Source organism: Neofelis nebulosa, chromosome 12 (genome assembly GCF_028018385.1).
Source record: "Neofelis nebulosa isolate mNeoNeb1 chromosome 12, mNeoNeb1.pri, whole genome shotgun sequence".
NCBI classification, from domain to species: Eukaryota; Metazoa; Chordata; class Mammalia; order Carnivora; family Felidae; genus Neofelis; species Neofelis nebulosa.
The window spans coordinates 20,477,184-20,502,409 of record NC_080793.1 but is presented as its reverse complement, the minus strand read 5'-3'; the positions used below and the strand labels follow the sequence as shown (position 1 = coordinate 20,502,409).

The following is a 25,226-nucleotide window of genomic DNA, read 5'->3' as shown; positions in this document are numbered from 1 at the left end:
TTGTACGGGTGGTCAGGGCCGAGGTCAGGAAGGAGACTCGATTCTGAGAGCCTGGAGAGCTTCTGAAGTGCTTTCAGCAAACGAGAAATGGGCCCACTCTATATTCCAGACCAAGTGTCTGCAAACTGGGGCATGTGGGCCAGATCCTGCCAGCCGTCTGCTTTTATAAAGTGTTCTTGGACACGGCCATACTCCTATGGTTACCCGTTGTCTACAGTTACGTGTACTCGTGGTGCAATGGCAGAGACCCCATGGCCCGCAGGCCTCGGCACCTTCCTCCCTGTCCCTCCCAGCCTCAGCCCGTATTTGGGATCCCACTTGTAACCTCACCAACCACCAAGACCTCGGGAGGGCAGCGGGAACACCTGCTGAATACCAGGAATGCTGGGTGTTCTCCTAGGCATCTCCCCAGCCCGGGCCCACGCAGCCCCCAACCCCGTAGAGCGTAAGGACCATCCCTCTGACCTGCACGTAACTGGCACCTGCTGTGTGCGGCCTTGTGCACGAGGTCGTCCATGACTTCCTCTCGTGGGTGGCTCTGGGGCCAATTTGGGGCAACGCTGGTTGTCCCCTGTGGAATTCTGCTCTGATCTCTTCCCTGTCTCTCCCCTACAGGGCCTGCCTGGTGTTCCTGGCAAGAGGGGCAAGATGGGTAGGCCGGTAAAGATTTTCCGTGTCTATTATGCAGACTCTATGGGTGAATCTGACTTCCTGTCCACCTGTAGCGTGGGCGCTCTCTGCTTCTGTCTGCCCGGCCACTGCTCTGCTTTGAGTGTGTGGGCCAGCATGTGGGGCTGTCTGGGCCTTGTGTCCCCACTGCCAGAACACTGGCCAGCTGCTGCCTGGCTGGAGCTGGGGGGTGCCGTGGCTCTGGGCCCCTCCCGGATGGTGCATCTGTGTGTATGTGTGTAACCGTTGCTGTGCAGTGTGGTCCTGGGTCTGGGGGCTTCTGTTGTGTGGCTTACTAGTGTCCATGGGCCTGCTCAGACTGGGGGATCATGGCTAGACCAGTGTCTGCGCCCCTGTCAAGGAAAACCCTCAGTCTCCAGGCTGTCTTGGGGTGGCCAGTGTTACTCGTGTGCACACAAGTAGGCGGTGGGGTGTGTGGGTAGGCTCACAACAGGTGTGACCCCAAGAGGGGCTGGCAGTAACCTCCAGTTCACCGGCTTTGCCCAGGATTCTCCACTGTGGCAGGAAATTGTTTTCCCCTTTGTAGGGCATCTGTGGGGCAGGAAGAGAAAGCCAAGGCCCAGAGAGGTTAAGTAACTTGCCCACAGTTTCACAGTCAACAACAGAACCGGGATTCTAACAATTCCATTAGTCTCCAGGGCTTCTGAACTCAATGGTGGATCAAGACGGCTTCTCAGATTCACTGGCTGGTAGTAATGGTGTAAAAAGTGAATGCCCTAGAATCTTCACCAGATGGGCAAGATGTTAATTTCAACGATCCCCATTACTCACAAGGGTAAACTGAGGCTCCCCCGTGAGGTGGAATGATATATCCAGTGTCCTTGCTGCCAACTAAGGGAGACCCTAGACTATAATTGAGGCATATTTCTTTCAGACTAACCTCCGTTGGCGGCTTAAGGCCCTTTGTGGCCGCCTACAGTGTAATCCCTAGACTCGGAAGCATTGTCAGCTTGGGGTCAGGGCTTCCTTCTGCTGGTGGTTGATGGAGAAGGGACTGTGGAAGAGGTTAGAACTTGACAGGTGGCTGGAAGGGGGCCAGGAGCACTCAGTGGTGCCCAGAAAGGGCACATCTGTGATCCTGGGGTTGACATGCATGTTCATGGGCAACTTACCTGTTGTAGTGTATGGATCTGGACACTCTGGGGCCAAGTGAGGTATATAAAGGGAAGCAAGATCCAGGTCCTGTCTCAAGGACTAGAGGGAAATCTCTCCCTCAGACCTAGACCTCCCTGTGGCCAACAGCCCCTCTGTGCCCTGAGGTCTCATACCCGACACCTGGATCTGAGCAAAGGAGTAGCACGTGATGCTTCTGGCTTCAGGACAAGGACCTGATGTCTGTGAGGGTTGGGCTGGCATCTGGATCTGCTCCTCAAGCTAGGTGACCTTGGGCAAGGAGACCAATCCATCCATCCATTCATCCATCCATCTATCCATCCATCTATCCATCCATCCATCCATCCATCCAGTGAATATTAAGTATATACTGTGGGCCAGGCACTATAGTTAGTGCTGAGCAATGAGCAAGACAAAGTTCTCATTTTCATGGGCAGACAGACAGACAACGATTGAACAAGAGAATGAACAATGAAAGAATGAATGTCAGATGGTGCCTAGTGTTAAGACAGAGTAGGGTAGGGAGACGGGGGTACAGACTATTAGATAATTTGATCTAGTAATCCTTACTTCCTGAGAAACCTGAATAAAGTGAGAATGGGAACCCTGTGGCTACCTGGGGAAGAGCTTTCCAGGTTTACAGAACATTAGGTGCAAAGGTCCTGGGGCATTGTTGGCTCAAAGCCTCTGCACTGCAGTTTTCCCAGGTGAGAAATAGGGAAAATAGCTTCTAGCTCATGAGGTCTTTATGCTATGCTCCTCACATAGTAAATGCTCTGTCAGTAGTGGCAGCCATTGTTCCTGTTTGGAGTTTCATGGGTGGCTGAGTCTCTCCGCGCTGTGTCCCTTTGAGCCAATGGCTTTACCTCTCTGGGCCTGTTTTCCCAGAGTTTAAGTTGCAGGGTAGGGCCAGTTTACTTAATTCTATTATGTCAGCTGGGCCCTGTCCCATCACCCAGGCCTGCCTCCAGAGCCATCCATGAGGAGTTTGCTCAGATTCTGTCCTGGGAGCCCGACAGAGGACCAGGCGTTGCCACTTCCTAGATATGGAGCTCGAAGCTCAGGGGGTGAATGATGTGGCCAAGGTCTGGGGCTTTGGAGAGTCATTGCTGGGCTGGGATGGGGCAACCAGAGCCTTCCCCTCTTGCCCCAAGTGTTGCTATCAAGTGAATGGATTCCGGAGTCCCCTGAGCATAGAGGAGGCAAGACCTTTGAAAACCCGGGCATGCTGTGGCTTCTTCTCCACCCTGCCCACCCTATGACGACAGAGACCGCCAGCAGGGCCATGCCTCATCTGCCCCTTCCACCTCCCCCTTTTTCCTCCTTCTAGTGGCCTCTTCTCCCTGCCACGTACCTATTTGCTCCTTGGAGCTGAAAGCCGGGCAGCGCGTGGCCGAGAAGGCAGCACCAGGTCTGAGGTGCTCAGTGCCATTTTCCTACGTGCATGTGAGACAAGGCCGCTCATTCATTTCTCAGTCAACAAAACTTTATTGGACACCTACCATGCGCCAGGTGCTGGGGACAGAACATATAGTGAGAATGTTCCCCCCAAAAGCAACATTTTTTGAGACCCTTTTACTTGCATGGTAGCTGAACTACATAGGATTCTCCCACCGATTCTTTGAGGTTAGATTGACTACACCCATTTTCCAGACTCGGAAACCAAGACTCAGTCAAAGCCATTTGCTCAGAGACCCTCTGAGGCCTCGACCTCCTGTAACAGACAGTTTATTTCTTCTTCCTTGCTTCTCACCTTTCGCTTCCTAGGATTCTGCCCTGTCCTTCATGATGGGGGTGTTTCCTTGCACGGCAGTGTTGGGCATGGATGGGAGGGACCCCCCTTCCTTCAGCAAAATAGTGCTATGGCCACACAGTCCCCCTGAGGGCCGTGAAAGGCTCCTTGGTCCTGGTCCAGCCACCATGACCGGCAAATGGGCAAGGTCTGCATCAGATCTGACTTGGTACGTATGCAATAGGACTTCATGTCACAGAGTCCCTCGGGCTTTGTAGAGACAAAGGCTCTTTGTAGAGACAGAGGCTCGTGCCGGGCCTCTGAGTCTGCCATGCCCTCGGCCCATATGCTCCTTAAGTGGTCTTTAGGGCCATCCCCCTGTGCTCCTGAGCCCTTGATCTGGCTGGTGGGCTGGGGGTCGGGGGAACTCCTTCTGCAAATTTCCTCATGTCAAAGCTTTGGGCCAAGCGATTCCTAGGTATTTATTAGCAAGAGGAAATGTCAGGAGAATGAGCCGAAGTCCCTCATGCCAGATCGCAGCTGGCCTCATTTCTGGCAGGGCCGGTGATGATTTTGCTGCAGTTCATCTCTCTCCAGCAAGAAGAACAGCAGGCTTCATGCACACGGCCTCCTCGGCATCAGGTCAGGAAGGAGGGTGCGTGGCAATCTTTTGCTGATGGGGGCCGAGAGAGAGACAGTAGAGGTCAGAGCAGACCAGAGCCACAGGCACCTTAGTGATGAGCTGGCCCAACCTCTTTGTCAGACAGACATCGCTCAGAGAGGCCAGTGAGTTGCCCGAAGTCACACAGCAAGGTGAGTGGCAGAGTCAGGATTCAACCCCAGGATCCTTGCTTGCTCTTCACCTCATACTTCTCTCTGTGCTCGCATCTTTAACTCCAGAGGAAAGCTTAGTCTAAAGCTCTTGTCTCCTCACCTCTGCTAGAATGAAAAATGTGTTGTGGTTTTTCTGAGGAGGGGTCCGGATATTAAGATGTTACAAACTCGGCTGGAGCTGAAGGGGTTTCTCCTGGGCTGTCCTGTCTGGCACAGGGACCTTCACAGCTGGGACAAGGGTCTCTCACAGGAATTAGGAAGACACTGCAAGTGAGTCTCTTGTTGGGCAGGCGTTCTGAATTCACCGTCAAGCCTGCTGGAGCGCCTGGCAAGGCCGGCTGCTGTTCATAGCGTGCCTCGTGGCCTCTGGCCGGGCCTGCAAGCCTGGTCATATGTAGTGAGTCAGGCCGGCAGACCCCCAAGCTTACAGCTGGAAAGGCCCAAGCCTGGTTCCATCTCCTCGGCGTGTGGCTCAGGGACAACTGGGACTTGCCCAAGGCCACACGCCCATCTGGGGTGGGAAGGGCTTCTCCTGGGGTGAACTTTGGCTTCAGGGTCTTCTCAGTTCTCAGACTGTGGGGAGCAGGGAACAAAGTGACTGAGGACTCGTGTTTCCAGCTGGGGAAACTGAGGCCAAAACAGATGAAAGTTTTTAGCTGTGGTGGTGCTATGAGCTGGGGGGTGTGGTCCCCAGGGTCCCACACTTGAGCTAGAGCCACCCGGGGCTGTTGGTGACCCTGGAATCCTGGTGAGACCTTGACCCCCTCATGCCCTCCTTTGTTCCCTGGGGTGACCCTTCCTGGATGGGTTCCCTAGCGGATTCCAAAAGGGCAGGGTGAAAACATGCTCAGCATCGTGACCTCAAGGGGTCTAAGTCAGCACCCTTGAGGTGCACACATGTTCTACAGAAGACTACAGGCTGCTCAAAGTGTGGCAGGAAGGATGCAGGTTAGGCTCATACAGGAATTTCCCGACTGTGAAGAATCTCCACGTTGTAAAGAGGTCCCCGAGATCCTTCTGTGGGTTCTTCCGAGAGGTTATTCTGTATTCCTACTGTTGAGGCAAACCCTAACTGCACGTGCTGGTGCAGTAGAGGTACGGGGACTGCATGACAGCATCTCAGCTCTTCAGGCCGGCTACGCCAGGTGAGTTGACAGAACTGACCATTTTGTAGGTCAGGGAGCTGAGCCTTCGAGACATTAGCAGGACTTCGGATCTTGGAGGCTTCAGGCTTCCCTCTGCCCCTACAGCCCACCTTCTGGAGCAGACAGTTGGGCTAGACAGTGCCTGGAGGCAGGGGAGTGGCTAAGGTGGCCCTCAGAGGCCTCCTGAGACCTTGGCATCCTGCCGCGGAGGTGGTGACAAGGACCACAGCCCCTTTGTTCACATCTATTCCTCCGAGTTGCTGTAGCTAAGACAGAATTTGGAGTCTCACCCCGGAGCCTGATTCTGTCTCCTCCTGGGCCTTGTTCTGCTCAAAGTACAAGGCGTCCAGTTCCCTGGGGGCCCCGACCTGGGCAAGTGGAGACACCACGTGGCTGGGGCCCCGGCAGGGCGCCGAGCTCATTCCTTGGGCCTCGGGCCAGGCTGCTGCAGCCAGCAGCTCAGGCCTGCGGAGGAAGGTCCCACTGCTGGCGGGCCGGGACTGCGTGCACTCCATGCACAAGGAGGCGTGGCCAGACAGAGGAAAGCAGAGGGGGAGGGAGGTGGGGCTACACGTCCAGCTTGGCGGCCGCCTCTCTGAGATCCAGAGGGGCCGGGCCCTGGGGCCCTGGGGCAAGTGCCAGAAATGGGGTATGTCTCCAGTAGTGGAGGGGTGAGGCAGGCTCGAGGGTTGCCCCCTTGGGCACGCTCTGGGCCTTAGTCTCCCAGTGGTGCAGTGAGGTGTGAAAGTCAAGAACGGCTAGGCTCTTTCCATCTTGGATTTGTTGAAGTACCTCTAAAGCTCCCATCTTTCTTTTCTGACCATTATGCTCTTCGTTGCCTGTCTCAATGGGCTGCTGGAGTTTGCTCTTACTGCCACTGTTATGACCCCCGCTGTCATCCCCCATTGGCTGTCCTCGGGCTGCTTTTTGTCTGCATAAGTGCGTAACTTCGGGAGTTTGACCTTTCTGATGGTCTCTCCCTTGCTTATACTCCAGAGCTGTGCCACTGCCAGCAAGGGTCACCCTCCAGGAGACACCTCAGCTTCTCCTGTTTATCATCCCCATTGTACAGCAGAGAAAACTGAGGCTTGGGGAGACCTGTGGGTGGTGTAGCCAAGACTGGCATCTGACTGCTCTGCTTCCAAAGCCTCACGGGGGAGGCTGGCCTGGCAACTCGGTCCGAGGGGAGTTGTCGAGCCAGCCTCAAGTGGCCTCTAAATGCAGACCCGGGAGATTGACACCTGCCTGGTGGCTGCTGGGTGTGAATATATTGGGCATTATAGCCATGATGTGTGCCCAGGGGATGCTGTCGATGTCCCCAGGCTGGATGGCATTCCTGTGTATGGGGGGGAGAGGCTCCTTCCTTTCGGGCTTCATCTAGGGGTTGGGACAGGTGTGCTTAGAGATCACATCCCCGCAGTCTAAGCAGGACAGTGGGTCAAGTGAGGGTCTGCCCAAGGTCACACAGCCAGCCTGGACGCAAGCCAGTGCTAGTCTCCAGACACTGGGCTTGGCAAGCAGAGCATGAACTTCCTGAGGCTGCCTGTCATGGGCCATGTGAAGTCGGCCAGGGACCTGGCTGGACAGCATTGCCCTTGTCCCCTGACGGACGGTCCTCCTCCCCTGCCAGGCCCCTAACCTCTGCCTCCAGAGGTGGAGGGAGAAACTCAATGCCTCCTGAAGGCTCCTCTTACCACAGCCCACTCAGCTGATGTCTCCTCTTCCAGGAGAGGAGAGGGATCTCCCTTACAGCATAACAAAGATGGGCTGGATTGAGGTGAGGGTAGAATTTGCCAGGGGGACCCCAAGGAGAGGAATCTTAGGTAGGATCAGATGTACCCCCACAAAGCCTTGACCTGGACGTGGGCCCGTAGACACACACACAACCCCACCACTCTGTGAAACCAGCTGAACACACATTTGAGCACCTTCTGTGCGTCGTGATCTGCCCATGGCCAACTCCTACAAATGTAACATGACGGAGTTCAGACAGGGGGGACCTGGGCTCTGTTGTGCCACAAACTTGCTGTCCTTTTCTGTTTTGCCTTCACCACTTCCTCTCTGAGCCTGTTTCCCCATCTGTTAAATGGGACTGCTAACCTTTTCCTTAAGGGCAGATGTCAAAGGCAGAGGAAGTCTTGCATGTAAGGTGACTGGCTGGGCTGCAATCTCATGATTATATCCCCGTGTCCTCCTTTGGGTGCCTGAAGGAAGCCGCACCTCCTGCAGGATGAATGCCAACTCTCACCCTTCTGATCCAAGAGGGCTCCCTGACAGAGGAGGGATCTGAGCGGGCATAGGACAGCTGGACAGGGCAAGGACAAAGACGTGGATACACACGCATTTCAAGGTCTCTTTGCTTGGCCAGGACAGACGTTGTCATTGGGTTTGGGGTTTGTCCTCAGGTTTAATCTACTCACTGGATTCCCTCAGTTGTGTTAGAAGCCAGACACAGATTACCCTCTGTGAGGAATCTTCACTGAACAGCTCAGGCATCCATTTGGTCAGAAAAAAAAACATGTGCTGTGTTTTTTATTAAATTTCCCTGGAAAAACAATGATTTGAATTCAAGCAGGGGAGAAGAACAGGTTTCCCTAAATTCCAAGCTTGAGGACTTTCTTTTCCTTTTGAAGTAAAATGGAATTACGCACACCCCCCCCCCCACCCCTGGGTCCCCAGAGGTGTCCCCACAGCTGATGTTTTTCCAGCTGCCTGTATCCCCAGAGAGTACGGAGTGGGGTCAGGGATGGGATGAGAGGGCCACTCATGCCTGGGCCAGGTGGCTTGGCCTCTCTCGGGGCTGCTGAAACTCACCTTTGGCAGGGGGGCTGACACTCACCAACAGTGTGACCTTGTGTGACTTTGCCACTTAGCCTTCCAGAACCTCAGTTTCTTTATCTGTAAAATGGGGAAAGGATGGCTTTTGAAGAGCCTGTCACAACCACAGAAGGTCTGAGCTGGAAAATGCCGAGGAGGCCTTCCTTTCCTTCACTAGGGGGGAAACTGAGGCTCACAGGGGCAATGGATGTTCTTGAAACTCTCAGCAAGGCCTGTAGGTTCAGGCCTAGACTCAGCTTCCTGACCTCTGTTCTTGTCTCTCCTACCTCATCGGTCCAGGTTTCAGATTTGGTCGGGGGCGGGGGGGTGGTGGGAGGAAGTGCATTTTCATGCTGCAGAACCACGTAGTAGCTTCTTCTCAGGCTCTAAGTAGATAAGAAAGTTCCCTAGCCATGGGCCCCTTCCCATTAGCCAGTCTTTGAGTTCTTCACGTGGGGGTGTTTGTTGAAGGCACAGGGTGGCTGGAGACCCCACTGCCTGCCCAGATCCCAGAACCAATGGGTGAGAGGCTTCATGGACGCATCCTCGTGTGCCCCCAGGGGTTTGGATGAAAGCCTCTCCCCACAGGTAGAAACACTGATCTGCAGATGTTTGCTCTCTCTCCTGCCTTCAGGGGTTTCCTGGAGACTTTGGGGAAAGAGGCCCTCCTGGACTGGATGGAAACCCTGTAAGTATTTCAAGTCTTTGGGAACAGGAAAGAGATTCCAGAGCAAACACACAGCAGGTTTGAAGAATCCAAGCTTTAGGGTCAGACGGACTGGGTCGAATCCCAGCCCTGCCTCCTCTGTACCCCAGGCTCCTGTGCACTGTGGGTGCCCTGTGCCCCGCCCCCAGGAAAGCCCTCCAGGTCATGGGAGCCCCTGGTCCCAGATCCCCGGACTGTGCCCATCCCCAAGGACTTAGGAAAGTTCATGGGTCACTCCCCACTGGGGAACCCAGGGTTACTGCCATGTTAGAAAGCATCCAAAATGTTTATGGGACAGCAGCGGCCTAGGGGAGCAGATGGTTTGCAGGCCCTGTATGGAGAGAAGAGCCAAGCTCTAAAGAAATCTCCAACGTAGGCATGTTTATAGAGTTTGTAAATAATCGGAGGCCCTCGAGGAGCTAGGTCAGCCTGCCCTGAGTTGCTGAACCCGCCTTTCCCTTCCCATCCCAGGCGCAGGCTCAGGCGGGAGAGGAGGCTCGTTCTCTGCCTGGGGGAGCAGACCAAGTCCAAAGCTCTTTGGAACACCTGCCACGTTCCCCCATCTCTCTTTGGGGCTTCCCACCTAAACAGCTGTGCCCAGCTGTGCTTTCTGTAGAGGTGGCTGCTGGATCCACCATCCGTCCCTGATCATGTACTAATTTCAATTCCACAAATGCTCCCTGAGGCTGACCCAGCCGGGGCTAACCCCTGACTCCCCCCGGGGGCTAAAGCCCTGGTCTCAGAGGGACTCGGGTTTGAATCCTGCTTCACCACTTGCCACCCACAGAAGCCTGGATGCATCGGTTCATCTCTCTGAATCTCAGTTTCCCTCCCTGTAAACCTGGGGATCAGATGCCAGCGTCCGAGGGCTATTGTCAGATTGAAATGACAGAGCGCGGGAAGGTGGTTGGCCCACAGTAAGAGTTCCCTGGATGGAGCGGTTGTAAGCAGTAGGTGACACGGGCACATCGCCTGCCCTGGCAGAGCTTACGGCTGTCTATCCGGTCCATCATACCAGGCAGAGCAAGATGGGCAGGGTCAAGGGTCCCAGGTGCTGTGGAGGAGGGAAGACTCCTGGGGAGGTGACATGGGATTGGGATGAGGAAAGAGGTGAGGAGACATTCCACATGGAGGAAAGCTCACCAGCAAAGGCACAGAGGTGAGATATCAGAGCCTCTGCTTCAGTATATAAGTTATTGGATCAGGCATTATAATCTGCGATGCCATCCTGGAAGCCTCCCTGGGGAGGTGTTTTTACACTCCTGGCCTGGGGGAGCAGAAAGAGGACCTGATGCGTGGTCCTGGCTTTGGCCATCCAGTTGTTGAGTGACCTTGGACAAGTCACTTCCCTTCCCTGGGCCTCGGTTCCCCCATTGTAAAGCCAAGGCTGCTTGTCCCCTCCCCTTCTTGGTGGGTGTAGTGATGACCTCCCGTCTGGGCACAGTTGAAGTGAGACAAACACCCTGGAGGATGCTGGCAATTCTCATTGATAATCAGCATCTCTAGAACCTCCCCCCACCCCGCCCTTTTTTTTTAAAGCTTATTTCTTTTGAGAGAGAGAGTGGGGGAGGGGTGGAGACAGAGGATCCCAAGCAGTCTCTCTGCTGTCAGCATGGAGCCCGATGTGGGGCTTGAACTCACAAACCCTGAGAACATGACCTGAGCCCCAAACCAAGAATTGGACGCTTAGCCAACTGAGCCACCCAGGTGCCCTAGGACCTCTTATTTTTATTCATATCTCTTCATCTTGAACTTGAGCCTAACCCATCTACCTGTCTTTTCTGGGCAATTGAAGGTCCATTTTTAGAGATGAGGAAACAAACTCACCCCTGCCACACACAGCCACATCCCCTGGCCCCCAAGCAAGAGCCCTCTGCAGCATCTCGGAGGCCTGGGGAGCAGGCACTGGAGACTCTCCTTCCGGTGGTGGTGGCCTTCTCTAAGGGTCCCGCACCCCCTGGTTGAGAGAGAGAGAGAGGCCAGCCTGGTAGCTCTCAGCTTGGAGCCCTCACCACTTGACCTTGGGCACGTCCCATAGCTCTTGAGACTCAGTTTCGCCCGCTACAAAGGGCAGGAGAAATGAGATCTGGGCCAGGCACCCAGCACATCTTCATTGCCGCGATCAGGATTCCACCTCTTCTTTCGCACTTACAAGTGGAAAATACTGGATTTGGAAATCCGACCTCCTCATTTTACAGATGTGGAAAGCGGATGGCAGAAGGGGAAAGGGTCTTGTCCAAACTTCAGGCCAGGCTCCGAGAGTCACTAATTACGCACAAGGAATGGTCAGCTCCAAGGGATCCCACTAGGTGCCCACAGGGGGATGGTGTGGTGGGAGTGGCCTGGGGAGGGCGAGAGGGCAACTAACCACTTTGGTCTCTTTCTATTTGCAGGGAGAGCTGGGCCTGCCAGGGCCCCAAGGAGTCCCCGGCCTCATTGTAAGTACACAGATTCCTGGTTGGTGGGGGCAAGAGGCAGGGTGTGGGGAGCAAGTGACAAGTCCCAATGAAAAGGTCCCTCTCTCATCAAACCCTAGGAGGAGCTGGGGGAGCAGGACATACCAGTCTGGCCAGGGGGCTGAGGGAGGAGAGCCCTGCTGTGTGTCCTCAGGTGGATCACCAACCTTCTCTGAGCCCCTTTCTTCATTAGTTAAACGAAGATAGGTGCTTGGAGCATGAGAGTGCTGATGTACTTTCACACCTGCTGCCTGTCCCTCGCTCTGCAAGGAGGTCTAGGCAGGTGAGAGCATGCTCATTCACAGGTGAGATGCTTCCGGTCTGGAGGAAGGAAGTGGCTGGCAGAGGGGCTGAGGATCTGGGCCATGTTGGGCAGTCTTCCTCATCCTTTTCTTCACAGCACTGACTTTGGAGCCAGAGCACCTGAGCTCAAGTCATGGCTCTGCCACATCCTGACTGTGTGACCTGGGAGATATTACTTATCTTCTTTGAGCCTCAGTTCCTCATCTGTAAAATGGGGATGATGATCGAGTACTCTTGGGGTGGTCATGAGGATGGAATGAGGCATTACATGTACAGTCCTTGGCACAGGGTCTAGCATTTCATAAGTGTGCAACTAGAGAAAAATATTGTTCTATTAATCGTTGCTGTTACCTCCTGAAATGCCTGGGATGGAGAGAGGCCTGAGGACAGGGACATGGGAGGCAGCCTGACCTCTGACTCCATTCAGGTCGGGATAATCCTTGTAGAGTGGTTCTATTAGCCCAAACCAGGGCCTCCTGCGGGGCCCTCGGAGGGTGACCTTGACCTTGGGTCTGGCTACAAGGGCCAGTGAGAGATCCCAGAAATGACTCTAGGAGCTTTCCCCATGGTCTCATGCCCCCTTTGCTCTGTCCTCTGGGTCATCCCTCACGGAATTTGAGTCTGGGGGACCATGAAGGGACATAAGTCGGCTGCTCCCTGGTTTGGCAAATGGGCTGCCGGCTTTGGCTACTCCAGCAACTGTGCCAAGAAATTCTGTTCAGAGGGAGGCTGGAGGAGGCCGTGGGGGAGTTCAGGGGCCCCAGTGTTCAGGGGAGGCTGGTCCTGGCAAGAAGGCCCAGAGGTCCCCACCCCGCCCCCCCCCCCCACCCCCGGTGGCAATGTGCTCCTGCTCAGGTGGCTGAAAGCAGAACCCGGGTAGGGTAGCAGTGGGGGCAGAGGGTCCAATTAACCGGTGTCGGCATCCTAACCTCCCCTCACCCTGCTTCTGTGGTCTTCAGCTATGGCGTCGCTCACCTGAGCCTCAGAGACCCCCTTCATAAGGTGAGCTCATGGTGCCCACTCTTGTTAGGACCACAGATCCGCACGGTCCGGTGCAGTCTGTGGCTAAACGGCAGTTCCTGGAACCGGGTCGCCTGGGTTCAGATCCTGAGCAAGATTCTTAAGCTCTTAACCTGTCTCAGTTTCTTCACTTAGAAATGGGGATAATATTAGCATCTAACTTTGAGTTTCTGTTGTGAAGATTTAAAGAAACGAGTACATATAAAGTGCTTAGCACGTAGTAAGTACTCAAGAAGTGCTAGTGATAATGATGATTATTATTTCACACACCCACGTGCATTACGGGTGGTCACAGCCGTCTGGATTGCTGCATGGGACGATATTTTGATGTCACATTGGAGCTTAGTGGGAGAGGGGGGCTGTGATTGGTTGAGCGATCGATGAGTGACGTCTCCTTGGTCCGGATGGCAAAGTGTCCACACGTGAGTCGTGCATTTGTCATCCCTGTCAAATGTCCATTCAGCAGGACTTGGCTGAGCGTCTTCTTTGGCACAAGGCACTGACCTAGATGCTTTGGAAAAGAAATCTCTGCAATGAGAGTTAGAGAGGACCCCCAAAGTCTTGTAGCCCAGTCTCCTCTAAGCTCACAGAAGCGCCCTCTGGAGCATCCTGGTCCCGTGGTCGTTAAACTCCCAATCTGAACAGCCTGGTGTTGGACACGCTTTCCTGTGGGAGCCCAGGCCAAATCTCCAGCGTTCTTGCAGTGTGTGGTGTTCCTGCGAATGGAGCCCCAGTCATTCCCCTGCCCCTGGGAGAGGCTGTTTGAGACGAAAAGATGGTTGCGATCGGTTCTTGCCGAGGCTCCTTCTTCGGGCTAAATGCTGTCAGTTCCCAAAGCTCTTTGGAAGGGATGTTTACATATCCTGGCTTCCATCACTGGCACGCCCTCCTGTTTGCCATTGTCCTGGTGTCCACTAGTTGGGCCCTGAAAGGGGCAAGAATATCATTTGGCCAAATGAATGCGGACTCTGGAGACTCAGACCATGCCCGGACTTATTGCAAAGCTCTTTCCCACCTATGCTCCCCTTTGCTTTCGACGGTCAGGGTTGCCAGACAAGATGCAACATGCCTGGTGAAATTTGAATTTCAGATGCAATATTTAGAACACATTTATACTAAAATGTCATTTGGTGTTTATCTGACATTTGAATTTAGCTGGGCAGTCTGTATTTTCGTTTGCTCCATCTGGCAACCCTATTCACGGTATCTCTTTGGAGAACCCCATTTGGCAGATGGGAGAGCTGAGGCCTCTGGTCAAGCTCATTCACAAGGCCGGGGAAGATGGAAGCATGCCCGAAAGGCAAAAGGCGTGTCTTCCAAATCCTCCTCCAGGACGTTCCTCCCCTTGGCTTGTTCCCGCATTCCTCAGGCCACGCCCACTGCAGGCCACACCCTACCTCAGGACGTCCCTTTCCCAATTGCTCTTCGAGGTTCCTTCTTGCCCTGTGTCTTTCTTTGCCACTTTCAGCCTCGATCCCTCTGTTTGAAAACTCCCTCTGCTGCCAAGGTGGTGATCCCTTCCTCCTTGCGGTGGGGGGAGGAGGGGGCGTCCACAGGCATGGACCTGACCCTGCTGAGTCACCACTGCTCCCGAACTAGTGCCCTCTCTCACCCAAGGACCCCCTCCCACCCTGGATTTTTGGGAACAGCATCTTCTGTGCCCTGGGGGTGGGGGGGAGTAGTCGGGAGAGGGGGGCAGAATAATAGCCTCCCCAAAGAGTTGGAGAGGAAAGGAATTTTCTAACCAGGAGTTAGAAAGGGGAAGAAGGACCATGAGTCACCTATGGTTTTCCAGAGGATGTGGGTTTTTCGCTGAGCGAATGGGATTCCACATATTGATAATCATTTTAGTGGCGATTCAGGTTTATTCAATGTCTTCTGTCTGGTCAGCTAAAGCAATTCGCACAGACTGAAGCCAAAACTTCCCCCTGTCCTCCTCCCCTCCCCCCTGCCACCGGGTCCTTGCAGGAGGGAGGTAGGGCTTGAGAAGACAGGCTGACACTTATGGAGCATCTGTTTCTTCTGTGTGCTTGACACGCATCAGGCCGGGGAAGCCTCGAGGGACTTGAGGTGGGTGTCAGCAGCCTGGTCACCCAAACAGGGAGGCTGGGGCCTGAGGTCACCAGCTAGGACTTGCAACCCAGGTCTGTGTGACCCGGATTCCAATAGGTTGCCGGTTGCCCCACTGCAGTCTCTGAGGTGAGGCTGCCTCAGAACAGCCCCCTTTGAGTAACTGAAACCGTTTGGCCGGCCCTCAAGAAAAGTGTGCCTGATTCCAGAATCTGCCCAACAAAGAAGATTTCTGTCTTTTTTATTCTGAGCGACAGACAGGGAATTTTGGCTCCTCATTTAATGAGACCCAAAGAATATGCAGTCTGGCCAAAACCCAGCATGCGGGCTAGAGTGGACGGGCCCACCGTATCCTGTCACTAAATGAGCATCTAGCTTTGTTTCCTTGTTATAAAGCGAGATCGGGAGCCTCACTAGTGGACACGTACCAAACCCTTGTGTGCCAGGCCTTGTGCTAAGGATTTAACGATCACAGCAAGCCTCTGAAGGCAGGAAGTGGGATTACCGTTGTCCACTTCAGGGGACCGAGGCACAGAGAGGCTGAGACACCGGCTCAGGGTTACACAGCCGAAAGCTGGACGTGGGCCTGTGTCCTAGCTCGCTGAGCATTACACACTCAGCTCTGTGTGACTTCTGTGCTGAATGGAGACAGCAGGAGTGTAAGCGTGTGGACTGGGCGGTCCCGGGGGCTGCTCTGTGTGAGAGATGGTGCTTATTAAGACCACACAGGAGTCAGGATTGGCCACAGCCCCCAGATCCCTGTCCCCAAGCTACTGACCCCTATCAGAGTTTCTAAAAAGAGGCCTTGTTACCTTCCTTGTTGCCTCCAGGACCGGGGAGGCAAGCTTTTCCCCTAGAGGGTTTGTTGGTGAGAGCGTGATTAGGGTTCTTTTTCACCTAGTCCTTAACCCACTTTGAGTGAGCACCTCCTCTGAGGCAGGGGGCAGGCGATGGCCAGAGAGGCGCACACATGAATGGTCACCAGTGTGGCAAGGGCTCTGAGACCTGACACCAGGGGCCTGACCTGGCCCGTAGGGTTGGGGAAGTGGTGCTTCAGCCGAAGGATGAATGCACATTAACAACGTGAGCACAGGGCAGAACATTCTGGGTACGGGAACCAGTGGCCAAGGGTGCTGGAAACACCCCACGTTTTCTTTCAGGCGGCTCTGGCAACCCCCCCACCTGGCCACCTGCGGGCATGTACTCATGCCTACTTTAAAGAAAAAAATTTTTTTAGTGTTTATTTATTTTTGAGAGAGAGAGACAGAGACAGAATGCAAGCGGGAGAGAGGCAGAGAAAGAGGGAGACACAGAATCCGAAGCAGGCTCCGGGCCCTGAGCTGTCAGCCCAGAGCCCGACGCAGGGCCCGAACCCATGAACCATGAGATCATGACCTGAGCCAAAGTCAGATGCCTAACTGACTGAGCCACCCAGGCGCCCCTGCCTATTTTTGAATCAAGTGTGTGCTCATTCCTCGTCACTGAATGACATCAACGAGGAAAGGCATCCTAGGGTCCTTTATTGGAGTAAACAGAGTCAGTGCAGGGCTCGTGAGCACTGAACGTGGGGACAGACAGACAGATAGACAGACCTGGATTCTGGTCCTGCCCGTGTCCCCTGCTCGTTGCTTCGTTTCGGGTGAGTGATTCCACCTCTCTCTAAGCCTCGGCTTTCTCATTTGTAAAATGGAACGGGCCCAACGGGGTCACCGTGAGCTGCCGGCCTGGGCCCGGCAGCGAGTCCCAGCCGGGGGCCCGGCACAGGCTCCCGCCAACAGCATCTGACGCGACCTTGAAGTCTCGAGTGTGGCATCTGGGGCACAGGAGGAGTGCTGTGAATGGTTGCTGACGTGGATGGTTGTGTTTTGATGGAAGCCAGCGAGATGAAGGGCGAACGCGTAGGGCACCGTCTGGGAGCTCAGGCAAAAGTGGGAAGAGGACCCAAACTCAGGGCATTGCCTGTTCTTTCTCATGAGGATACGACAGGGGTGTCTGGTGCAAACCGATGCTCTGTGGGCTGGCCTAGGGAGAAAGTGGCCTGGAATTTTCTCTGCTCCTCTCCCAAGGGTTTTTAGAGCCCAGCATTGGGGTCCGGCCAACATGGGAACAGCCTGCCCTAAGCAAGGCACCCCCTTCTCCCATACGCCCTGCAGCCAGAGTCCCTTTTCCACGGATCCCTTGCTCCTTCGGGTTGGGCGCCTGTGCAAGTCCCTGCCCCCCCATCACACACAGGCCTTTTTGCAGGGGCCTGCAGAGGCCTGGCGTGTGGTGCTGCTGTGGCTCCCCAGGGCCCCACGCAGGTGTCAGTCAGGCTCGTATTGCATTCAGTCCCCACACAAGCCACCTTCAGGCCTGCAGCGAGAAGAAGGGGCCTGTGTTCCTGGAGCTGCTGGCTGGTCCCCTGCCCACAGCCCGGGCCCCAGTTGGAGCCAACTACGCGAGCAGAGCCGATTCTGTTTATTTGTGCACCATGGGGAACTCTAGGCGGCCACCCCTGCTCCCTTCATCCAGGAAAAGACAGGGAGAGAAGCGGCTGCCAGCACGGCCTGGGGGAAGTGCTCTGCTCTGAAGGCCTGGCTTTTCCTCGGACCCCAGCCTCTCCCCTGAGCCAGCGATCCTGGCCTTTTTGCTCCCTGCTCTCCCTCCTCTCCCAAGATGACTTCAGAATTCTCTAGAAGCTCTGGAGACAGACTGCCGGGTGTGAACCCCAGCTCTACCCAGTCCTAACCTTGCAGAGGAAACCTTAGTTTCCCCATCTGTAAAATGGGGATGGTCGTAGGGTGGATCTTCAAGGGCTGGTGTGAGGAGTCCTTGGGTGGAGGCCTAGCAGTTGGGGTTGTTCGTATTAGTATCGTCCCCGTGAAACTGAGACCTCCCTTCCTTCACGAGACGGTATCACTTGACCGAGCTGAAAGCACAATTTCTTGGCAGAGGCTCAGGTAGAAGGTTTGGTTTGACCTACTCAGGTGGGGATCCTGAGGTCCAGAGAGGGCCAGTGTTTTGCTCAAGGTCACATAGCCAGCCCCTGGCAGGCCATGGCCAGACTCCAGCCTCTGCCTCAGAGGATCTAAACCGGTGCAAGGGTTGGGGGGTTGGGGGGGGCTCAGCTGTGCCTCAGCGGACCACTCCATTCTCTGTGAACTCTGTAGGTTCCCTTGTCTCTGTCCTTGGGGTGTTCCAACTGCCCAGCCCGCCGGCCCTTCTGCGGGAGTCAGTCAAGAATGTGACAGACACATCTCCGGGAAGTCCCCACAGGAAGCCTGGGGCAGCTTTTGTTTGCTCTGGTGCTTGAGAGCACTCATGAGGGGCCTTCAAGGAGCCTGATGTGGGGATGTGGGAAAGCAAGGCCCAGAGAGGTCAAGCACATTGTGTGAGCTTGCACAGCAGATGGAAAAGGGAGAGGAGAGCCATTTCAGGGGCTCCCTTTTCTCTGGGTGTGGGCTGCATGTTATGGCCGTGGCTGGAGGCAGTCACGACAGGGGTGGGCAGGTGACAACATGTGAGGGAAAGAGGGTGGGCCTGTTCTGAGGAAATCCAGCCACCCCTTCACTGTAAACCATGGTTTCTCACCTCAACACTTATGGGCATTTTGGGCCAGAGCATTCTTTGCTGTGGGGCCTTTACCCACTGGATGCCAGTAGAGCCTTTTCAATTGTGTCAACCCAAAATGCCTCCAGACTGTGCCAGGCACTTTGTACACGGAAGTCAGTTCTTCCTGAAACATAGTACTGACCCCTGTTTTTGATGGGGAAACTGAGGCACAGAGAGACTAACCACCCAGAATCACGCAATGATGAGCCAGTGGCAGAGGAGAGAGGAGACTGGGTGGTCTGACTGAGCTAGTGGGGTTGTGTCCTCAGAAGCACAGCCCGAGGGACCTTGGGAATCATCTGTCCCAGGCCAGCCCCTGGGAGCCTCCTCTCACGATGCCCTCTTCTCTTTCTCTTGTCAGGGCGACATGGGAGCACTAGGTCCAACTGGCTATCCAGGACCCAAGGGCCTGAAGGTGAACAAGAGCCATCTGTCAATCCGGGTCTCATCCCAGCCAGGCACCCCCTGACCCATTTCAGCCCAGAAGGGAGTGTGCCTGGGCACGGTGTCGGGGGAGGGGAGGAAGGGGGCCCCGACAGGGTGGAGGCTGCAGGTCAGGAGCTCAGTGCTTCCCAGACCTGAGAGCCAGTCAGCATGTGTATGTCGTTAATGGCTGACGCATTTCTTGGACACCAATCCTTGAGCTGAGCAGGAGTCTCATGTGGTTCTAGACCTCAGGGCACTGAAAGTCCAATGGGGGCATCACCAGGGGCAAAGACTTTATACTGGCAGGCCAGTGAACTTAGTCCGTCCCTCAGTGGGATGGGCGTGCAGGAAAGAGATGGGCCAAAGTGGCTAGGGCCTGCTTCCGGGGATGATCCCGTTTGGCCCACATGCATGTGACAATGCTCGAGGAACCCGTCTCCCCGCATTTAGCAGCCTTGTCCCCTGGATTTGTCCAGAGTGCCGTGGTTCACGAGTCACATGCCCCTTCTCGTGCTCCTTCCATCCACACCATTGGCCTTTGCACTGAGGGTCATTGTCCCCTCTCACAGATGAGAAAACTGAGTGTTGGGTGGGGCATCTAGCACTGGGTAGAGGCAGCAAGGTGGGGAGGCGGTGGGGGGATGTCCATCCGGGTCAGAGGCTTCCTTGGCTTTGAGCCCCACCCCTCACAGCTGGACTGGTCTTTGTCTTGCAGGGACTGATGGGGAACATGGGGGAGCCTGGACTGAAAGGTGATAAGGTGATCTGAATACTCCCTTGTTGCACTGTGTTTTATCTGCATGCCAACTCCCCCCACCCCCTCGCTGCGGCTGGCTTCTTACCAGGTCCACCCCCCCTGCACTCCTGCCTCCCCTCTGGCTCCCCTAAATCTGTGCTCCCCAGCTTCTTCCTTGTAACTCAGGTGGAGCTCAGGCAGGTGGTTTGGGGCATGGAGACCCTGGAAGGGGGCGTGGGGGCTGTGAAGGCATAGGTCAGGGTCAGGTAAGGCGGGTCTCTGAATTAGGACAGCAAAGCTGAGGCCAGCATCTGGGCTTGGAGGCCAAAGCCAGGGAAGGCAGACGGTGGGGTGGGGGGTGGAGGGGGAGTATTATTGCTGAGATGACAGGACCCAGGGCAGGTATGGTGTGAGGTTCAGAGGCCTCTCCCAGCCACAGAAGGAAATGAATCCACATAAACCACCCCAGTTAGAACCGGGCACCCGACCCCAGAGAGCATGGGGTTTCAAAGTACAGCAGAAAAGCGGGGACGGGCCTCTGAGCCCCTGACCCGCTTTCTTCCCAGTTGCCATGGGGAGGCCACTCCTGCCACATGTCCTCCCCGCTCAGTCCTGCTGCCAGACTCACCCTGTGCCAGACCACGGTTGGAGGCGGGTAGGTGGGACCCCGGGGCCCAGGCATGCGGCATCTGAGGCACAGATACAAGGAGCACTTGGGGCAGTGTCTCGTGCACTCTGCCCTCTGGCCGTCCTCCTGCCCTGTCCTCTCAGCCTTTCAGCAAAACAGGCACCCCAAAGGGGGTGTGGGAGGGCTTTCGGGCCCTATCCAAGCTTCCACAAGTGTGAGTAGACGACAGCTGCTCCCGTGGCCGGGCTCCCTCTACACCTGTCTTCAGATAACGCCACTCCCCGTAAACCTGAGAGGCAGCAGCAGAAGTCCGTGCTGGGCCATCTGCCTGCTCTGTGGGGATGGACCCCCGGCTTCCGAGCCTCGGTGAGTTAGGAAGCCTGCCTGAGCACACGCAGCTCGTAGTAACGTCAGGATTTGAACCCAGGCACGTGCCTCCAGAGACCTCCACCACGAAGCAGAACTGAGGGCAGAAGGGGAGAGCTGATGAGGCCCTTGGAGGTCACCTCCTCCAGCTCCTCCGAGTCCGTGCTGGGCAAACAGCCCCAGAGAATTAGAAGAGATGCAGTAAAGGAAACTCAGCCCTGGGACTTAGAAAATGCAAAGCTCTGGGCGGAAATGGACACACCCAGACTGTCCTACCCACCCCAGCCCTAGGTAGCCAGGGGGTGCAGTGCTCACCCCAGGCCTCTCTCCATCTGTCTCCACCTCTTCCATCCCCTGCGGTCCCACCCAAGCCCCTGGCTGTAGTCCCGTCCCCGCCCCCACCGACCCCCCCCCCCCCCCCCCCCCCGACCTCAGCTCCCTCTGCCCTGCTGGCTGCTAAGCCCCCTCTTCTGTGACCTTCCCCTTGAGATGGAGGGGCTTTCTGTTGGAGGCAGGGGCTTCCCCACGGCTACCTGTTTACTCTGGGGTTTGAGACACCAGTACTCTGGAAATGTTGAAGTCATGGATAAGGGAGAAAGGAGGCAGGGGGAGCGGGGGTGTAAGCACTGAGCTTTTTATAGGCCCTTCTGCAGACCTGGCCTCCAGCTCACTGTTCCTCCAGGAACATGGAAATAAACGTGTTACATGGAACTCAGCTGGCTTGCTGACTGCTGGTGCCTGGGACATTTCGGGATGTGAAAGCTCTGGAAAAAAAAAAAAAAAAGAAAGAAAAGAAGTGGAAGAAATTGTTTTCCTGCCCATAGTTAAAAAAAAAAAAAATTAAATACTACTTTGGGGTTGACAAAAAGAAAAAAGAGCTCTCTTTGTTGCCCCTTTAGCTGGGGAGGGATTTTAATGTGGCTGAGAGAGAGGTTCCGATCAGCCCCTTTCCCCCACCCCCCCAGGGATGACAGGGCCATCCCTTCATGCTCCCTGGTCATGCTGCCTAGAATCCCAGATTTTCCATGACCCGGCCTGGCCTCGGTCCCACTTACAACCACTTGGCTCTGTCTTCCTGCGTGGAGGCACGTTCTGGGACCAGGACTCCCACTCCGGCCCCAGCTTTCTCCGAATCCATTGTCCTGATTTCTTAGGTGTCTTTTTAAACTTTTTTTTTTTTTAAACCCCTCTGCTCCTCTTTTAGATATTAAAACAAAACAAAACAACAAAACAAAACAAAAAACAAAAAACAAACAAAAAAAACTTCCTTGGCTTTCAAACCTCTGGGATATTATACAGGGTTTTCCAAACTAGAAAAACCAAAGTAAGTGTTTTTTTTAAAGATTTTTTTTTCTTTCTTTCTTTCTTTTCTTTCTTTCCTTCTTTCTTTTTCTTTTTCTTTTTTTTTTTTTAAATTTTGGCTTTTGTTTTACTGAGGAAGTTTTTCTGCCGGCTTGTGGCCTTAGCTGCATGATGTGGATTCTCCACATCTTCCTGGGTTTTCTCCCCATTCTCCCAACTGTTCCTGGGGCTGGGAATGTTCTCTGAGCCCTGGGGCCAGGGTATTGCTGGGAATGCCTCACATGGAAGGCTGGAAATGATAAGAACTGCGTGATGTGACTCCCTCGGTAAGAAGAAACATCTTCCGGTGTGGTTCTCCGACAGTTCGTTTACCAGGATGTGGCTGCAAGTAGGGAGGGACCAGAAGAGACCACTGTCACCGAGCCTGTGCCCTATGTCACCTTAGGAAAGAAATGCCAGAACTAACTCGAGACCCATTTACTCGCTGTTGGCACATAGTCTCAGCAAGACTATGTTTCTTGTGCTATAGCTAATTAAAAGCAACTAATCAGACACGGGCCTAAGCTGATGGCTGGCATCGAGGCTCGCACAGAAGGGAGAGTGACGGCTCCCAGCCCGGTGGTGAAAAATATCAAGCGATAGATGCAGACACTTAGAAACCCCAGTGATGGGGGGTGGGGCAATATACAGGCTACACTTGCCCCTGTGTGACATCAGCTGAGGAAGGACTTGATGGATCAAGAGACCATTCCTCTGATCTGTAAGTGCCGCTTCTCCTGGAAAGGCCAGGCAGCTGAGCTTGTTAGTGGAGTTGTCAGCCACCTGAGCAACCCCAGGCAGACGTGCAGACAGGTCGACGTGGTGCCCCCCAGGCCCTGGCTCTCCCGGGGGGCCTCTGCCCTTTGCTTTGACAAGGCTGCCGCTGGTGAGATCCACTTCGGGGACAGCCTCGGCAAAGGCGTACCTTGCCAGTGGGTCTGGAAGCGGGGAGGCGCCCGGAACCCCGCACGGTCTCCGTCGTAACGTTGTTTGCTGGTGTATATTTAGGGTGAACAAGGGGTTCCCGGTGTGTCAGGAGATACCGGATTCCAAGGAGACAAGGTAATTGCGGCACATTTTCCCCCTGCCCCCTGCCCTGCTCTTCTCTGGTCCTGGCTTTCTTTTCGGGGTCCCTGATAGGCCAGGATCCCCCTGCAACATGGCTTCCTTTCACATAATTGTACCTTCTCCAGCCTCAGTACCCCCATCACCATCTCTTCCCTGGACTTTACAACAGCCTCCTGGCTTATTTCCAGGCCCCCAGCTTCCTCCCTCCCAGTCTGTCTTCCTCACTGCCACAAAGATCTGTTCGTTGCTCACAAACCACCCATGGCTCCCTACTGCTCCCCGAGTGATGTCCTGACTCCCCAGCACCCAGGACCCTAGCGAGCAAGTTTCTCAGACCCATTCCTGCCCCTTGCTCTTAACATCCCTGTGCTCCATGGAAGTGCCCTCTGCAGCTCCCCCCCAACGGTTTTGCACACACGGCTGCCTTGCCTGGCACCCCTCCACTCAGCCTCTGCATGGCCCAACCTACCCATCATTTAGAACCCCGCTCAGACACCATTTATTCCGCCTGCTCGGATGGTGGCTGTTTCCCTCTCTGCATGCCCCGAGCAGCCTATCCGTTACCTGTGCAGCACTTGGTAGATGGGGACTTGTGCTCAGCCCCCCTGCCAGACAGCAGGCTCCCTCAGGACACTGCCCCAGACCGCCCTGGTGTAGCTGAGCTCAGAGTCCTGCACAGAACATTTAGGACATGTTTGAGTAAGTGAGTAACTGGCCTTACTGACTGATGGATGAACTGGGGCAGCCTGCCGAGGCCGGCTCCTCTTTGCCTGTGTCCGGCACCATGTGGCCACATCTGGCCCTCGCCCAGCCAGTCAACGAGGCCCAGATGTTGGCCAGCTCTCCCTCTTCCTCTTCCCTCCCTCCTGGCCGGCCTGTCCTGACCCAGCCTCAGTGTCTCCGCATTTTGAGTCGTCCAGGCCTCGCCGCTTCCCCTGCTGGGCGCCCCCCCCCCCCCCCCCCCCCCCCCCCCCCCCCCCCCCCCGTCTGCAGAGTTCCTCACGCATAAGGGCACTGACAGTGCTTTTTCTTGGAGCCCTGGGGTCCCGGGTGCCAGGACAGTTTGGTGAGGAATAGGGGCTACTGTTTCTCCTTTGTGTCCCCGAGGCCCAGCCCCCAGGGGTGCCCAGCTGGAGCTTACAAGCAGGGAAAGTGAGGGGGGAGCTCGTCTCCCCCAAAGGTTGGTGTTCTCTGGGCCTCAGCTGGGCAAGGATGACTGAGCAGCTGTTCACCTGGCCGTTTCTGTTCCTTACTAACCCCAGCTTGCTCTTGGCCTTTTCCAGGGGAGCCAGGGGTTGCCAGGGTTCCCAGGCGCACGGGGGAAGCCAGGGCCTCTGGTAAGTACCTTTTGTTCTGACACCCCCAAACCTCACCCTCTCCAAACAGTCATGAAATATGGCCAGGGGCGGTCACATCCTGGACCTCGTTTCCTCCTGCAGCAGCTCTGGGAGACAAGCAGAGAAAGACAGCAATGAGATTCACCCATTTTACAGATGAGGACGCTGAAGCCCAGAGAGGCAGGAACTCACCCAGAGTCATACATAGGCCGCAGTCAATGTCGAGTTCTGGGGAGAATCAGAATCTGGGGCTCCCAAGCCTTGAAAACAATAGTAGCATGAATATCAGCAGTGGGTGTCATGTATTTGTTGAATGTTACTATGTATCAGACCCTTCCCATACAATAGTTCTTTAAAGAGTGCCAGCCATCACCCCAAAGGCTACAGAATTATTATCCCTCCCATCTTACAGATGGGGAAACTGAGGTTCTGCAAGATGAAGTGTCTTGCCCAGGGTCCCATGTCTGTAATAGGAGGCGGGGCTTCAACACTAGCTCCTATCAGTCTAGGCAGATTTCATTCATATGCTCCTGAGCTTTTCCAACTACCCACAGCCTGGGGGGTAACACAAGGGATGGTGGCAAGTGGGCCCTCACTTACCCCTGCGTCCCCTGCCATCTCTTCTCTTCCACAGGGCAAAGTTGGAGACAAGGGATCCCTTGGGTTTCCTGGGCCTCCTGGCCCCGAGGTATGTGATGCCATGTTGCTGTGTCTGGCTACAACTGGGACTGAGTGTTGTCCTTGGGAAACTGAGATACGGAAATCAGGGGTTGGGTGGAACTAACCTGAGGACACACAGCAAACGGGAGATGGGGGCTGAGAATAGAAGTTCTGAGATCAGAGATCT

The 25,226-nt window shown here is 55.1% G+C and overlaps 1 protein-coding gene across 7 annotated transcripts in view; it reads left to right on the top strand.

Annotated features, from left to right (window-relative positions):
• COL27A1 (collagen type XXVII alpha 1 chain) overlaps positions 1–25,226 on the top strand; it is a 140,577-nt gene that overhangs the window by 49,924 nt on the left and 65,427 nt on the right. For all 7 annotated transcript variants that reach the window (XM_058694403.1, XM_058694406.1, XM_058694405.1 and 4 more), the window contains 8 exons: positions 616–660; positions 8,966–9,019; positions 11,431–11,475; positions 18,839–18,892; positions 19,619–19,663; positions 22,983–23,036; positions 24,326–24,379; positions 25,014–25,067. In XM_058694403.1, the coding sequence (XP_058550386.1) occupies positions 616–660; positions 8,966–9,019; positions 11,431–11,475; positions 18,839–18,892; positions 19,619–19,663; positions 22,983–23,036; positions 24,326–24,379; positions 25,014–25,067 (405 nt within the window). The remainder of the gene's footprint in view (positions 1–615; positions 661–8,965; positions 9,020–11,430; positions 11,476–18,838; positions 18,893–19,618; positions 19,664–22,982; positions 23,037–24,325; positions 24,380–25,013; positions 25,068–25,226) is intronic.